Source organism: Bombina bombina, chromosome 1 (genome assembly GCF_027579735.1).
Source record: "Bombina bombina isolate aBomBom1 chromosome 1, aBomBom1.pri, whole genome shotgun sequence".
Lineage (NCBI taxonomy): Eukaryota > Metazoa > Chordata > Amphibia > Anura > Bombinatoridae > Bombina > Bombina bombina.
This window is the reverse complement of record NC_069499.1, coordinates 418,257,363-418,272,581: the sequence shown is the minus strand read 5'-3', so window position 1 is coordinate 418,272,581 and position 15,219 is coordinate 418,257,363. Positions and strand designations below refer to the sequence as shown.

At 42.4% G+C, this 15,219-nt stretch overlaps 1 protein-coding gene across 2 annotated transcripts in view; it reads left to right on the top strand.

Annotated features, from left to right (window-relative positions):
- The window catches only part of LY75 (lymphocyte antigen 75), a 1,208,875-nt gene that overhangs the window by 813,449 nt on the left and 380,207 nt on the right, over nucleotides 1-15,219 (top strand). For both annotated transcript variants that reach the window (XM_053698349.1, XM_053698347.1), the window contains 2 exons: nucleotides 622-745; nucleotides 922-954. In XM_053698349.1, coding sequence (XP_053554324.1) covers nucleotides 622-745; nucleotides 922-954 — 157 coding nt within the window. The remainder of the gene's footprint in view (nucleotides 1-621; nucleotides 746-921; nucleotides 955-15,219) is intronic.

The window sequence follows — 15,219 nt, the reverse complement described above, 5'->3', positions numbered from 1 at the left end:
TTTATATCCACTCAGTATGTGGATTTTATTTTAAATATAGTAAAAAATAAAAAATTGATTAATTGATTATGGAAATAATCGTTATTTGCAGCCCTAAAGGATTTCAAGACGATCACAGAGGATTTAGTGAGCGTGTTCCAGTTACCATGTGCTAGTCATCTGGGTGACTGCTAACAACTCAGTCTGTGTTGTATAGCACCAATCTACTTGTTAGTTGATCAGTTCTTTCACTTTTTGATTGTATAATGTAGGCCCTTCTATACTATGACACACATCATTTTTTCTTCAGAAGTTGAACCAAGAGGAAGTGTTTTGCCATTGTAATTATTGATTGTGGACCTTCCTATTTTCTATTCTCTCATTTATTTGCATGTTTAGCGTGCGTCTCCTATTTTAAGGGTTACATTTTATAATTTAGAAAAGTTGTGCATATGGTTGTTGCAGACCTCAGAAAAGAAGACATCATTATCTAGATGATATTACTATTGTGCTTCCTTTCAAGATCTCACATGCAAACACTGTAGTTTTTATTCTGGCCATAACAGTTGGATGTTTAACCTTAAATTTAAGTCCTCTCATTCACAACAAAACTTGTGGCATTTTTTGATTCTTTGGAAACAGGTTAATACACAGTTGTATAGAAGACATTGGACATTTGGGTTGCAGAACTCTAAAGAGCCAGATTTTTACTTGAAACCTTTCCGCTGTGATGTCCCTCTTGAATGGGTCTGCCAAGTTCCCAAAGGTAATCTATTTTAAAAAATAATTAATGTATATTTATGGTTTGTTTTTATTTTATGTTTCTATAATGTTTCAGAATGTATTAATATCAAGTGATCATGAAAATGCGGGTAGTCTTTGTATTGCATGCTTATAAGGGTAATTTTCTTAATGTATTAAATATCTATTTTTATTTAACAGGGGCTGTGAAATTGCCAGAGTGGTCCGTACCAGGTAATTATTGTTAAAATATTTGGCTTAGTCTGTGTTTTTGTGAATTAAGCAACTAGCAGCAGATGAGAGGCCATGACCTCCAAGTGAACAATGTTTACGACTAGCGCTTTACACCTTTTAGTCTGTATTATAGCATGAGATATACATGTACCTTAAGAAGCATGATCAATTAAAAGGCCTTAATATTAAAAAAATACATGCTCTAATTTGTTAAAGCATGTCATTTTAATAGTTGTGACCCTGTACTACTATGTGTTTAACCCCCACAAAGTACTGATCAGTAAAAACATAATAGTGCAGGGTTGTTACACTTAGAATTACATGATATAGCAAATTAGAGCATGTCATTTTGTTGCTATTATGGCCCTTTAAATTGTTTTTCTCTTTTCTGCTAAAGTAAGCAAATGTTTACAACCCCGTTAGAGTAAATTCTCAAGATGGTTACGAGTCTTATAAATCCATAACTTAAGCTTGCATTTAAAAGGTTATTAAGCACCCCTTGTTTTGTGTAAAATTGTTTTTATCCCACTATTTGTAGAGAGGTCAAGAAGCAAATTCTGTAACCTGCAAATGCTGGAAATTAAATGGGTCCTATAGGCAGCATAAAAAATTAGGTTATTGGTTTTGCTTTTTGGCCTCCATAGGAGTGTAGGACAAATCATAATGTATTTCTTATGGTGGTGAGAGTCCATGATTCATTACTGTTGGGAATTCATCACCTGGCCACCAGGAGGAGGCAAAGACACCCTACACCAAGAGCTTTAACATCCCTCCTACTTTTGTGACCTTCACAGTATATTTTTGCCTAGTTCAAGGAGAAGACGAAGATGGAGGTTCTCTTGATTTTATTTATAATTTATAGGGATATTCATCACATTTTCCCCTCATAAGGTAACACTTGGAAGAGAGGGAAATAGGAGAGTACTGGCTGTACAATGTAAATCTGCTTGCAGGAGTAGTAAGCACAAGCCCTGCATCAGGTGTTGCTGGGATAGTTCCTTCAGATGTACTCCTTTAGTATATCCCCTTCTGTTGGTTACGGTATAGGACGGGCTCTCTACTTTGTCCTAGGACTACCATTGGGATAAGAACAGTGGAGGGGACTGTCTTACACAGCCCACTGGCTATCAGTACTTTGTTGTGTATTTTATAGCCAGTCATAATAGTATATCACGCAGTACAGCTGTATAACATACTTAGACTGGATTAAAATGCTGTGCAGAAAGGGATTAAGCCATATTTATTATCTTCTATATCACATTATAATTATTTTGTTATCTTATGTACTTTTAGATGTGTGAATACTGTGAGTAAGACATAGGGATTTACGGCTCCTTTAAATAGCCCTGCGCTCAATGCAGCCGGCCTGTGTCATGCTCAGTTTTCCTTCAGACTGATTCAGGAGTGCTAATCAACCACAGGAGTCTAATTCCAGTGCAGTAAGAGGGGGAGACTGAGTACAATCGAATGGTAAGATCGGAAAGGGAGAGCGTTAAGGACTCTACGCACCACTCTCACTAGGCCAGAATCCCTGGTACTCAGTGCTTGTGTAATGTATTCATTTTTATTAGTATTTCCATGTGGAAGCTCTTTAAAAGCAAAGTACTTCTATTATTACAGTGTTTTGTCACTTTTACAGTGGCCAACATAACGCTCCTATCTTTGATTTTTCTCTACCGGAGCGCTAAGATGGTGCTGGGTACAGAAGGAAGATACAGAGAACAGCACAGGGGGTACTTCTCCATGGAAGGGAGAGGGTAAACTCTTCTTCCCGCCACACGGTTTTTGGTACTCTCTCTTCTTTTCTTTTACAAGATATGACGAGTCCACGGATTTCATCCTTACTTGTGGGATTTAACCTCCTGCTAGCAGGAAGTGGCAAAGAGCACCACAGCAGAGCTGTATATATAGCTCCTCCCTTCCCCTCCCCCCCCAGTCATTCTCTTTGCCTGTGTTAGTGATAGGAAGAGGTAAAGTGAGGTGTTAGTTTAGATTCTTCAATCAAGAAGTTTTTTATTTTTAAATGGTGCCAGTGAGTACTATTTTTCTCATGGAGAAATCGTCAGTCTGGAGCTTCCCAAGAGGAATGGAGACATATTTTTCTGCCCTGATGTTGATGATCTTAGCAAACGTTATCTAAGATCCATACTGGTTCCCACAGAGCTTATGAAGGTAGTTTAAGAAAAATCTTCAGTGTGGAGAACGGTGTCATGCTACAAGCAATATTGAGGTATGTTCAGTTCTTTGCTTCTGGGGAGACTTGATACATCAGAACAGGCTGAAATTATTCCCTACCTGGGAAGGGGTAATCAGTAGGCACTATATGTATAATGGTGGAACTTGAACCCTCTTTTTTATATTGATGCTAATATGTCAATTTGGGCTAGACGCTGGGAGATGCGGTTGTTGTCTAAGGACTTTCCTGTTATTTATTTATAATTGGCCTGAGAAAAGAATGGCTGTTATTTTCATAGTCACGCTCTTTATTGTACATATTTGTTAGAGGGACACATGGCTTATACTCTGTGCTTGGGATCGACATTTTATTTTCTTCCCATGCGGTTTGTTAAGACGGCTCATGCGACACCCATGGTGGGCGGGGCCTAATTTTGCACGCTCAGACATGCAGTATTTTCTCAGTATAGGCAGCAAAGTCCTAAGATCCGGTGGGGCCCAAGTTAAATTTGCAAACAAAGGATTGTCATTCTCGCAGAATTAGAGTACTCTGGGGGTAGGTAGGCGCCACAGCAGAGCTGTGGCGAGGTACAGGGGCCTAGTTTGTTTAAAATTTTATTATATCTGATAAAAGTGATATAAAGTGTTAGATAGCATATCCTAACAAGCGGTGCAATATTATTTAGCTAAATTGGACATATTAGGACATTTTTTATTGCTGCAAACATGATTTTTTGAGATACAGAAATATTTTTGCGCTTTTATTATTTAAAGGCGCAGTACACTTTTTAGGTAAACTTTTTTTTTTTTTTTTTTGTATGTTTTTTGACTTCAGAGGTCAATAAATAAGGTTAAGAACGACTTTCTCTTGTAAGGTGTATCCAGTCCACGGGTTCATCCATTACTTGTGGGATATTCTCCTTCCCAACAGGAAGTTGCAAGAGGACACCCACAGCAGAGCTGTCTATATAGCTCCTCCCCTAACTGCCACTCCCAGTCATTCTCTTGCAACTCTCGACAAGATAGGAAGTATAAGAGATATGTGGTGACTTAGTGTAATATTCATGTTTATACTCATATTTCTTAGTGTCAAAACGTTTATATGTTATATAGAAAGAACGTTTTTTTCTCTGAGTGTGATAAATCGTTTTTTTGGGGCCTAGTTTCCACATGGCTAGTCAGATACTCCTAGGAGTATTTCCTTAAGGCCCTCTGACATCAAGTGCATGGTGGGAGGGGCCTATTTTCGCGCCCTAGATGCGCAGTTCTTATTCAGACTGAGGCTTCCAGCTTCCCCTATGGAGTCCTCTGGCATCTGAGGACCACTATAGAGGGCTTATTTCTTCCCTAAATCGTGTTTGAGGGCAGGTAGGAGCCACAGCAGAGCTGTGGCAAGGTGTTAACTGTTTATTAACGTTTTTTAACGTTTTTCAAATCCGGTTTGGGGCCTAAAGGGTTAATCATCCATTTGCAAGTGGGTGCAATGCTGCTTTAGTCCCTTATACACAATGTAAAAATTTCGAAGAGTTTACTACTTTTTAAAACTGTTTTGCAGTTTATGTGATATTTTTTTTCTCTTAAAGGCACAGTACCGTTTTTATTTAATTGCTGTTTCACATTTATTAAAGTGTTTTCCAAGCTTGCTGGTGTCATTACTAGTCTGTTAAACATGTCTGACATAGAGGAAACTCCTTGTTCAATATGTTTAGAAGCCATTGTGGAACCCCCTCTTAGAATGTGTACCAAATGTACTGAAATTTCTATAAATTATAAAGACCATATTTTGGCATTTAAAGATTTATCACCAGAGGTTTCTCAGCCTGACAAAAGGGAGGTTATGCCATCTAGCTCTCCCCATGTGTCAGAACCTATAACTCCCGCTCTAGTGACGCCAAGTACATCTAGTGCGTCCAATGCGTTTACCTTACAAGACATGGCGGCAGTTATGACTAATACCCTCACAGAGGTATTGTCCAAACTGCCAGGGTTACAAGGAAAGCGAGACAGCTCTGGAGCTAGAACAAATACAGAGCTTTCTGACGCTTTAGTAGCTATGTCTGATATACCCTCACAATGCTCCGAAGCCACGGCAAGGGAGTTGCTATCTGAGGGTGAGATTTCAGATTCGGGGAAGACGATACTTCAGTCCGATTCTGAAATGACAGCCTTTAAATTTAAGCTTGAACACCTCCGCTTACTGCTCAGGGAGGTTTTAGCGACTCTGGATGACTGTGACCCCATTGTAGTTCCAGAGAAATTGTGTAAAATGGACAAATACTTTGCAGTGCCTGTTTACACTGATGTCTTTCCAGTCCCTAAGAGGTTCTCGGAAATTATTACTAAGGAATGGGATAGACCAGGTGTTCCGTTCTCTCTCCCTCCTGCTTTTAAAAAGATGTTTCCCATAGATGTCGCTATATGGGACTCGTGGCAGACAGTCCCTAAGGTGGAGGGTGCTGTTTCTACCCTAGCTAAGCGTACAACTATCCCCGTCGAGGACAGTTGTGCTTTCTTAGATCCTATGGATAAAAAATTGGAGGGTCTCCTCAAGAAAAATTTTATCCATCAAGGTTTTATTCTCCAGCCTCTTGCATGCATTGCCCCAGTTTCTGCTGCAGCGGCTTTTTGGTTTGAGTCTCTTGAGGAGGCTCTACAGGTGAAGACCCCGTTAGATGATATTTTAGACAGGATTAAAGCTCTCAAGTTAGCTAATTACTTTATTTCTGAAGCAGTTTTTCATCTAACCAAACTAACGGCTAAGAATTCAGGTTTTGCCATTCTGGCGCGCAGGGCGCTATGGCTTAAGTCCTGGTCAGCAGACGTTACTTCAAAGTCTAAGCTTCTTAACATCCCCTTCAAAGGACAGACCCTATTCGGGCCGGGCCTGAAGGAGATCATTTCTGATATTACTGGAGGAAAAGGTAACGCCCTTCCTCAGGATAGGTCCAATAAATTAAGGACCAAACAGAATAATTTTCGTTCATTTCGAAACTTCGAGTGGCGCAGCTTCAGCTTCCTCTAATGCAAAACAAGAGGGAAATTTTGCCCAGTCCAAACCAGTCTGGAGACCGAACCAGGCTTGGAACAAGGGGAAGCAGGCCAAAAAACCTGCTGCCACCTCTAAGACAGCATGAAGGAGTAGCCCCCGATCCAAGACCGGATCTAGTAGGGGGCAGACTTTCTCTCTTCGCCCAGGCTTGGGCAAGAGACGTCCAGGTTCCCTGGGCATTAGAGATTGTTTCCCAGGGATATCTTCTGGACTTCAAAGCTTCATCTCCAAAGGGGAGATTTCATCTCTCACAATTATCTGTAAACCAGATAAAGAGAGAGGCATTCTTACGTTGTGTTCAAGACCTACTGGTTATGGGAGTGATCCACCCAGTTCCAAGGGAGGAACAGGGGCAGGGCTTCTATTCAAATCTGTTTATAGTTCCCAAAAAAGAGGGAACTTTCAGACCAATCTTGGATCTCAAGATCCTAAACAAATTTCTCAGGGTCCCAGGAGGGTCAATATATGACTACCGTGGACTTAAAGGATGCTTATCTCCACATTCCGATTCACAGAGATCATCATCAGTTCCTCAGGTTCGCCTTCTTAGACAGGCATTACCAGTTTGTAGCTCTTCCCTTCGGGTTAGCCACGGCACCAAGAATCTTTACGAAGGTTCTAGGGTCCCTACTGGCGGTTCTAAGGCCACGGGGCATAGCGGTGACTCTTTACCTAGACGACATTCTGATACAGGCGTCGACTTTTCAAATCACCAAGTCCCATACGGACATTGTTCTGACCTTTCTGAGGTCTCACGGGTGGAAGGTGAACGAAAGAAACAGTTCTCTCTCTCCTCTCACAAGAGTTTCCTTCCTAGGAACACTGATAGATTCAGTAGAAATGAAAATTTTTCTGACAGAGGTCGGGTTATCAAAGCTTCTAACTTCCTGCCGTGCTCTTCATTCCACTTCTCGGCCGTCAGTGGCTCAGTGTATGGAAGTAATCGGCCTAATGGTAGCGGCAATGGACATAGCTCCGTTTGCCCGCCTACATCTCAAACCACTGCAACTTTGCATGCTCAATCAGTGGAATGGGGACTACACAGATTTGTCCCCTCTGCTAAATCTATATCAGGAGACCAGGGATTCTCTTCTCTGGTGGTTATCTCGGGTCCATCTGTTCCAGGGGAATGAGTTTCCGCAGGACAGAGTGGACTATAGTGACGACAAATGCCAGCCTTCTGGGCTGGGGCGCAGTCTGGAATTCCCTGAAGGCTCAGGGTTTGTGGACTCAGGAGGAAGCCCTCCTTCCGATAAACATTCTGGAACTGAGAGCGATATTCAATGCTCTTCAGGTTTGACCTCAACTAGCTGCGGTCAGGTTCATCAGATTTCAGTCGGACAATATCACGACTGTAGCCTATATCAACCATCAGGGGGGAACATGAAGCCCCCTGGCAATGTTGGAGGTTTCAAAGATAATTCTATGGGCAGAGGTTCACTCTTGCCATCTCTCAGCTATCCATATCCCAGGAGTAGAGAACTGGGAGGCGGATTTTCTAAGTCGGCAGACTTTTCATCCGGGGGAGTGGGAGCTCCATCCGGAGGTATTTACCCAGTTGATCCAAATTTGGGGCAAACCAGAACTGGATCTCATGGCGTCTCGTCAGAACACCAAGCTTCCTTGTTACGGGTCTAGGTCAAGGGATCCCCAGGCAGCGCTGATAGATGCTCTAGCAGTGCCCTGGTCCTTCAGCCTGGCTTATGTGTTCCCACCATTTCCTCTCCTCCCTCGTCTGATTGCCAAGATCAAGCAGGAGAGAGTTTAGGTGATTTTGATAGCACCTGCTTGGCCACGCAGGACTTGGTATGCAGATCTGGCGGACATGACATCCTTTCCACCATGGACTCTGCCACTGAGGCAGGACCTTCTACTCCAAGATCCATTCAAACATCCAAATCTAATTTGTCTGCGGCTGACTGCTTGGAGATTGAACGGTTGATTTTATCAAAACGTGGTTTCTCCGAGTCGGTCATTGATACCTTAATTCAGGCTCGAAAGCCTGTCACCAGGAAAATCTATCATAAGATATGGTGTAAATATCTTCATTGGTGTGAATCCAAGGGTTACTCATGGAGTAAAGTCAGGATTCCTAGGATATTATCCTTTCTCCAAGAAGGATTGGAGAAGGGATTGTCAGCTAGTTCCTTAAAGGGACAGATTTCTGCTCTGTCTATAATTCTGCACAAGCGTCTGGCAGATGTTCCAGACGTTCAGGAGTTTTGTCAGGCTTTAGTTAGAATCAAGCCTGTGTTTAAACCTGTTGCTCCGCCATGGAGTTTAAATTTAGTTCTTAAAGTCCTTCAAGGGGTTCCGTTTGAACCTCTGCATTCCATAGATATCAAGCTTTTATCTTGGAAAGTTCTTTTTTTCGTAGCTATCTCTTCGGCTCGAAGAGTTTCAGAGTTATCGGCTTTACAGTGTGATTCCCCTTATCTGATCTTCCATGCAGATAAGGTAGTTTTGCGTACCAAACCTGGTTTTCTTCCCAAGGTGGTATCTAATAAGAATATCAATCAGGATATTGTTGTTCCGTCACTGTGTCCTAATCCTTCTTCAAAGAAGGAACGTCTATTACACAATCTTGACGTGGTTCATGCTTTAAAGTTTTATTTACAAGCTACTAAGGATTTTCGTCAAACATCTGCATTGTTTGTCGTCTATTCTGGACAGAGGGGAGGCCAAAAGGCTTCGGCATCTTCTCTTTTTTTTTTTGGCTGAGAAGCATAATCCGTTTAGCTTATGAGACTGCTGGCCAGCAGCCTCCTGAAAGAATTACAGCTCATTCCACTAGAGCGGTAGCTTCCACATGGGCTTTTAAAAATGAGGCCTCTGTTGATCAGATTTGTAAGGCGGCGACTTGGTCTTCGCTTCATACTTTTTCTAAATTCTACAAATTTGATACTTTTGCTTCCTCGGAAGCTATTTTTGGGAGAAAGGTCTTGCAGGCAGTGGTGCCTTACGTTTAAGTTCCTGCCTTGTCCCTCCCTTCATCCGTGTCCTAAAGCTTTGGTATTGGTATCCCACAAGTAATGGATGAACCCGTGGACTAGATACACCTTACAAGAGAAAACAAAATTTATGCTTACCTGATAAATTTCTTTCTCTTGTGGTGTATCCAGTCCACGGCCCGCCCTGTCACTTTAAGGCTGGTGTTTTTTTATTTTTTAACTACAGTCACCACTGCACCCTATAGTTTCTCCTTTTTTCTTGCTTGTCTTCGGTCGAATGACTGGGAGTGGCAGTTAGGGGAGGAGCTATATAGACAGCTCTGCTGTGGGTGTCCTCTTGCAACTTCCTGTTGGGAAGGAGAATATCCCACAAGTAATGGATGAACCCTTGGACTGGATACACCACAAGAGAAAGAAATGTATCAGGTAAGCATACATTTTGTAATTATTGCTATTGCTCGTCTGTTTAACATGTCTGAACTTGAGGAAACTACTTGTTCTATGTGTTTAGATGCCATTGTGGAACCCCCTCTTACTTTTTGTCCCTTATGTACTGAAAGGGCCTTACAATGTAAAACTCAAATTTTATTTAAGGCTAAGGATGATTCTCAGTCTGAGGAGAATCAGGGTATGCCACCAAGTTCTCCCCAAGCGTCACAACCTTTAACGCCCACCCAAGCGATGCAGGGTTCTTCAACCGCGTCTAATTCATTTACTCTGCAGGATATGGCTGAAGTTATGTCAACTACCCTTACAGAGGTATTATCTAAGTTGCCAGTGTTACAGAGCAAACGCAGCAGGACAGCAGTCAATGTAAATACTGAGCCCTCTGATGCTTTGTTAGCTATTTCCGATGTACCCTCACAGGGATCTGATTGGGGGGTTCTGTCTGAGGGGGAACTTTCTGATTCGGGAAGGGTGTTGCCTCAGACGGACTCGGGCGTCATGTCCTTTAGATTTAAGCTTGAACACCTCCGCCTGTTACTTCGGGAGGTTTTAGCGACTCTGGATGACTGTGACTCTATTGTGGTACCACCAGAGAAATTGTGTAAGATGGACAAATACTTAGAGGTACCTGCTTACACTGATGTTTTTCCGGTTCCTAAGAGAATTTCTGAGATTATTAAGAGGGAATGGGACAGACCGGGTATCCCGTTCTCACCTTCTCCTAATTTTAAGAAAATGTATCCCATAAATATCTGACACTGTTCGGGACTCTTGGCAAACAGTCCCTAAGGTGGAGGGAGCTATATCTACCCTGGCTAAGCGTACAACTATTCCTATTGACGACAGTTGTGCTTTCAAAGACCCTATGGATAAGAAATTGGAGGGTCTTCTAAAGAAACTGTTTATTCATCAAGGTTTCCTTTTACAACCGACGGCCTGCATTGTACCAGTTACCACTGCGGCGGCCTTGTGGTTTGATGCATTAGAAGAGTCTCTTAAGACTGAGACTCATTTAGAGGAAATTTTAGCTAGAATTAAGGCTCTTAAGCTGGCTAATTCTTTTATTACTGATGCCGCCTTTCAGATTGCCAAATTGGCGGCTAAGAATGCCGGATTTGCCATTTTAACGCGTAGAGCGTTATGGTAAAAATCTTGGTCTGCTGATGTGTCATCTAAGTCAAAACTTTTGGCTATTCCTTTCAAAGGAAAAGCCCTATTCGGCCTGACTTGAAAGAAATCATTTCTGACATTTCGGGAGGTAAGGGTCATCTTCTACCTCAGGATAGAACAGCTAAACTGAGGGGTAAACAAAATAATTTTTTCCTCTTCTTCCGTTAAACAGGAAGGGAATTTTGCTCAGGCCAAGTCCGTCTGGAGACCCAACCAGGCTTGGAACAAGGGTAAACAACCCAAGAAGCCCACTGCTGCTACCAAGACAGCATGAAGGGGCGCCCCCGATCCGGGACCGGATCAAGTAGGGACAGACTTTCTATCTTTGCCCAGGCTTGGGTAAGAGATGTTCAGGACCCCTGGACACTGGAAATCGTGTCCCACGGGTATCAACTGGAATTCAAAAATTCTCTCCCAAGGGGGAGGTTTCTTCTTTCACGATTGTCTGTAGACCAGATAAAAAGAGAGGCGTTCTTACGTTGTGTAAAAGACCTCTCTACTATGGGAGTAATTCGTCCCGTTCCAATACTGGAACAGGGGCAGGGGTTTTACTCAAATCTTTTCGTGGTCCCCAAAAAAGAGGGCACGTTTCGACCTATTTTAGATCTAAAAAGTCTAAACAAGTTTCTCAAAGTCCCATCCTTCAAGATGGAGACTATTCGAACAATTTTGCCATTGATCCAGGAGGGCCAATATATAACTACCGTATACTTGAAGGATGCCTATCTTCATATTCCTATCCACAAGGATCATCACCAGTTCCTAAGGTTTGCCATTCTGGACAAACATTTTCAGTTTGTGGCTCTTCCCTTCGGATTGGCCACAGCACCCAGGATCTTCACGAAGGTTCTTGGGTCACTTTTGGCAGGTTCTCAGGCCGTGGGGCATTGCAGTGGCGCCTTATCTGGACGATATTCTGATCCAGGCGTCATCTTACCATCTGACAAAGTCTCATACAGACATGGTTCTGTACTTTCTGAGGACTCACGAGTGGAAGGTGAATCTAGAAAAGAGTTCATTAATTCCACAGACAAGGGTTCCCTTCTTGGGAACTCTAATAGTCTCCATATCTATGAAAATTTTCTGGACGGAGGTCAGAAAGTTAAAGATTCTAAATACATGCCAAGTTCTTCAGTCCAATCCTCGGCCATCAGTGGCTCAGTGCATGGAGGTAATTGGATTGATGGTGGCGGCAATGGGACATCATTCCGTTTGCTCGTTTTCATCTCAGACCACTACAGCTGAGCATGCTCAGGCAGTGGAATGGAGATTATGCAAATTTGTCTCCTCAGATAGATCTGGATCAGGAGACAAGAGACTCTCTTCTTTGGTGGTTGTCGCCGGATCATCTGTCCCAAGGGACGTGCTTCCGCAGTCCTTCATGGGTGATAGTGACAACGGACACCAGTCTTCTAGGCTGGGGTGCAGTCTGAAATTCCCTGAAGGCTCAGGGCATGTGGACTCAGCCGGAGTCTCTTCTTCCAATCAATATTCTGGAATTGAGAGCTATATTCAATGCGCTTCAGGTGTGGCCTCAGTTGGCTTCGGCCAAATTCATCCGCTTTCAGTCGGACAACATCACGACTGTGGCTTACATCAATCATCAGAGAGGAACAATGAGTTCCTTAGTGATGACAGAAGTATCCAAGATAATTCGGTGGGTGGGAGCTCACTCTTGTTATCTGTCAGCAATCCACATCCCAGGAGTGGACAACTGGGAAGCAGACTTTTTAAGCAGACAGACGTTTCATCCGTGGGAGTGGGAACTCCATCTGGAGGTCTTTGCCACTCTGATCCTCAGATGGGGCAGGCCGAAATTGGATCTGATGGCGTCTCGTCAGAATGCCAAGCTCCCGAGATACGGATCCAGATCAAGGGATCCTCAGGCCGAACTGATAGATGCCTTGGCAGTGCCTTGGTCGTTCAACCTAGCTTATGTGTTTCCACCGTTTGCTCTCCTTCCCCGGGTGATTGCTCGGATCAAACAGGAGAGGGCTTCAGTAATTCTAATTGCACCTGCGTGGCCTTGCAGGACTTGGTATGCCGATCTAGTGGACATGTCCTCTCTGCCGCCGTGGAAGCTTTCATTGAGGCAGGACCTTCTCATTCTGGGACCTTTTCAACACCCAAATCTAGTTTCTCTGCAACTGACTGCTTGGAGATTGAACACTTGATTTTATCTAAGCTGGCGTTCTCTGATTCGGTCATTGATACTTTTAAGCCGGTTACTAGAAAGATATACCATAAGATATGGCGCAAATATCTTTATTGGTGCGAATCCAAGGGCTACTCATGGAGCAGAGTTAGGATTCCAAGGATTTTGTCTTTTCTCCAAGAAGGATTGGAGATAGGGTTATCAGCAAGTTCCTTAAAGGGACAAATCTCTGCTTTGTCAATTTTACTACACAAACGTTTAGCAGAGGTTCCAGACGTTCAGTCTTTTTGTCAGGCTCTGACCAGAATCAAGCCTGTGTTTAGACCAATTTCTCCACCCTGGAGTTTGAATTTAGTTCTTAACGTTCTTAAAGGGGTTCAGTTTGAACCCATGCATTCCATAGATATTAAGTTGTTATCTTGGAAAGTTTTGTTTTTGGTTGCTATTTCTTCTGCTCGTAGAGTTTCTGAGCTTTCAGCGTTACAATGTGACTCGCCTTATCTTATCTTCCATTCTGATAAGGTGGTTTTACGTACCAAATCTGGATTCCTTCCTACGGTTGTTTCAAATAAGAATATTAATCAGGAAATTGTTTTTCCTTCATTATGTCCTAATCCTTCTTCTAAGAAGGAGCGTCTGCTGCATAACTTGGACGTGGTCCGTGCCCTGAAGTTTTACTTGCAGGCGACTAAGGATTTTCGGCAAACATCTTCATTATTTGTTGTTTTTTCTGGAAAGCGTAGGAGCCAGAAAGCTACGGCTACCTCTCTTTCTTTTTGGCTGAAGAGTATCATCCGTCTGGCATACAAGACGGCAACCCACAGTTTCTCTGGACGACGGTTCTTTTTTCAGAGAACATAGATAGGAAGCTGGGAAGTTTTCCCTTCAAGGCTTTCCTGCAAGTAGGATTGTTATTTCAACCAGCCGCAAGGTATTGCTTGGGTTGCAGGAGCAGCATCTCCTTAGTGTGATTCATTATCTGAGTTAGTTTCAGAGGAAGCATACTTAGAGGATGTTGATGAACACAATTGCTGTTTGCGGTTAGTGCACTCCTTTATTGTGATGCAATTGTTCAAATTATTCTCATTAATGCAAAAATACAGATTTTGCAGACCTCGCTAGAAGGGTCTTATGGACAATCGGGTCTGCTTACACAGTGTCAGAGTTGAGCATTTTAATGTTAACTTTCAAAGGAAATATCTTGTTTGGTCTTGGCTTGGTTTCTATCATTTCACAAACCCTTTGTAGCAAACAGCCTTTTTGCCACAGAATATAAATTCTAGAGCTAAGAGTAAAGCTAGCAACCGGTTTCACTCTTTTCACCATCCAGGAATCATAAATCTTTCTTTTATCAGAAAGTAGATTTATCCAGTTCTTACCCTCTTCAAGTGCAAATCTGCAGGAAGGTCCTGCCCCGACTTATGGCTAGATTACAAGTGGCATGCTAGCGTTTTCGCTCAAGAGATATTAGTTTTTGCGTGTGACAGAAGAGTACTCGTATCACAAGTTGAAAGTAAACACAATCGCAAAGACGCAATCGCCTTTTACGCTCATTAGGTAGGTGCAACTGAAAGGCTAGCGTACATGGTAGTGCGATTAGAAAAAGTTGCACTAAACTTAACATAACTACTTTGAAAATTACAGTTACATTCATATAACATTATCCGATAAAAAATATTCTTATAAATATTTTTTTAAAAAAAATATAAGGGCTCAAAGGTATATGGTATATGAAAAGGTGTTTAACTGCAAAAGGGAAATATTGTATATATGCATGTGTAAATGTGTGTGTTTATATATTATATATATATATATATATATATATATATATATAAATATATATGTGTGTATGTATATATGTGCATACATATGTATATATGTGTTTTACTGCATATTTACTGTACATATTTAACATTCCAATGTTCTTCACATTCAGTAAATGTTATTTCCATCTTAATATGGGAGTCCACAGCTGCATTCCTTACTTGTGGGAAATACTGAACCTGGCCACCAGGAGGAGGCAAAGACACCCCAGCCAAAGGCTTAAATACCTCCCCCACTTCCTCATAACCCCAGTCATTCTTTGCCTTTCGCCACAGGAGGTTGGCAGAGAAGTGTTTTGAGAGTAGTCTCTTAAGGAGGGTAGTACTCTTCGAGATGGGACTGGAGTTTTAAGTAGTGCTGTCAGCCTCTCAGTGAGAGCATGGATGAAAGTTAGAGTCCGGAGATGCAGGGAGAGTCTTTCTGCAAAACCATCCCGACACATATTAACAGCTCCATAGGCAATCAGCGTTGCCGAGTTTCGCTGCCTGCTTTCT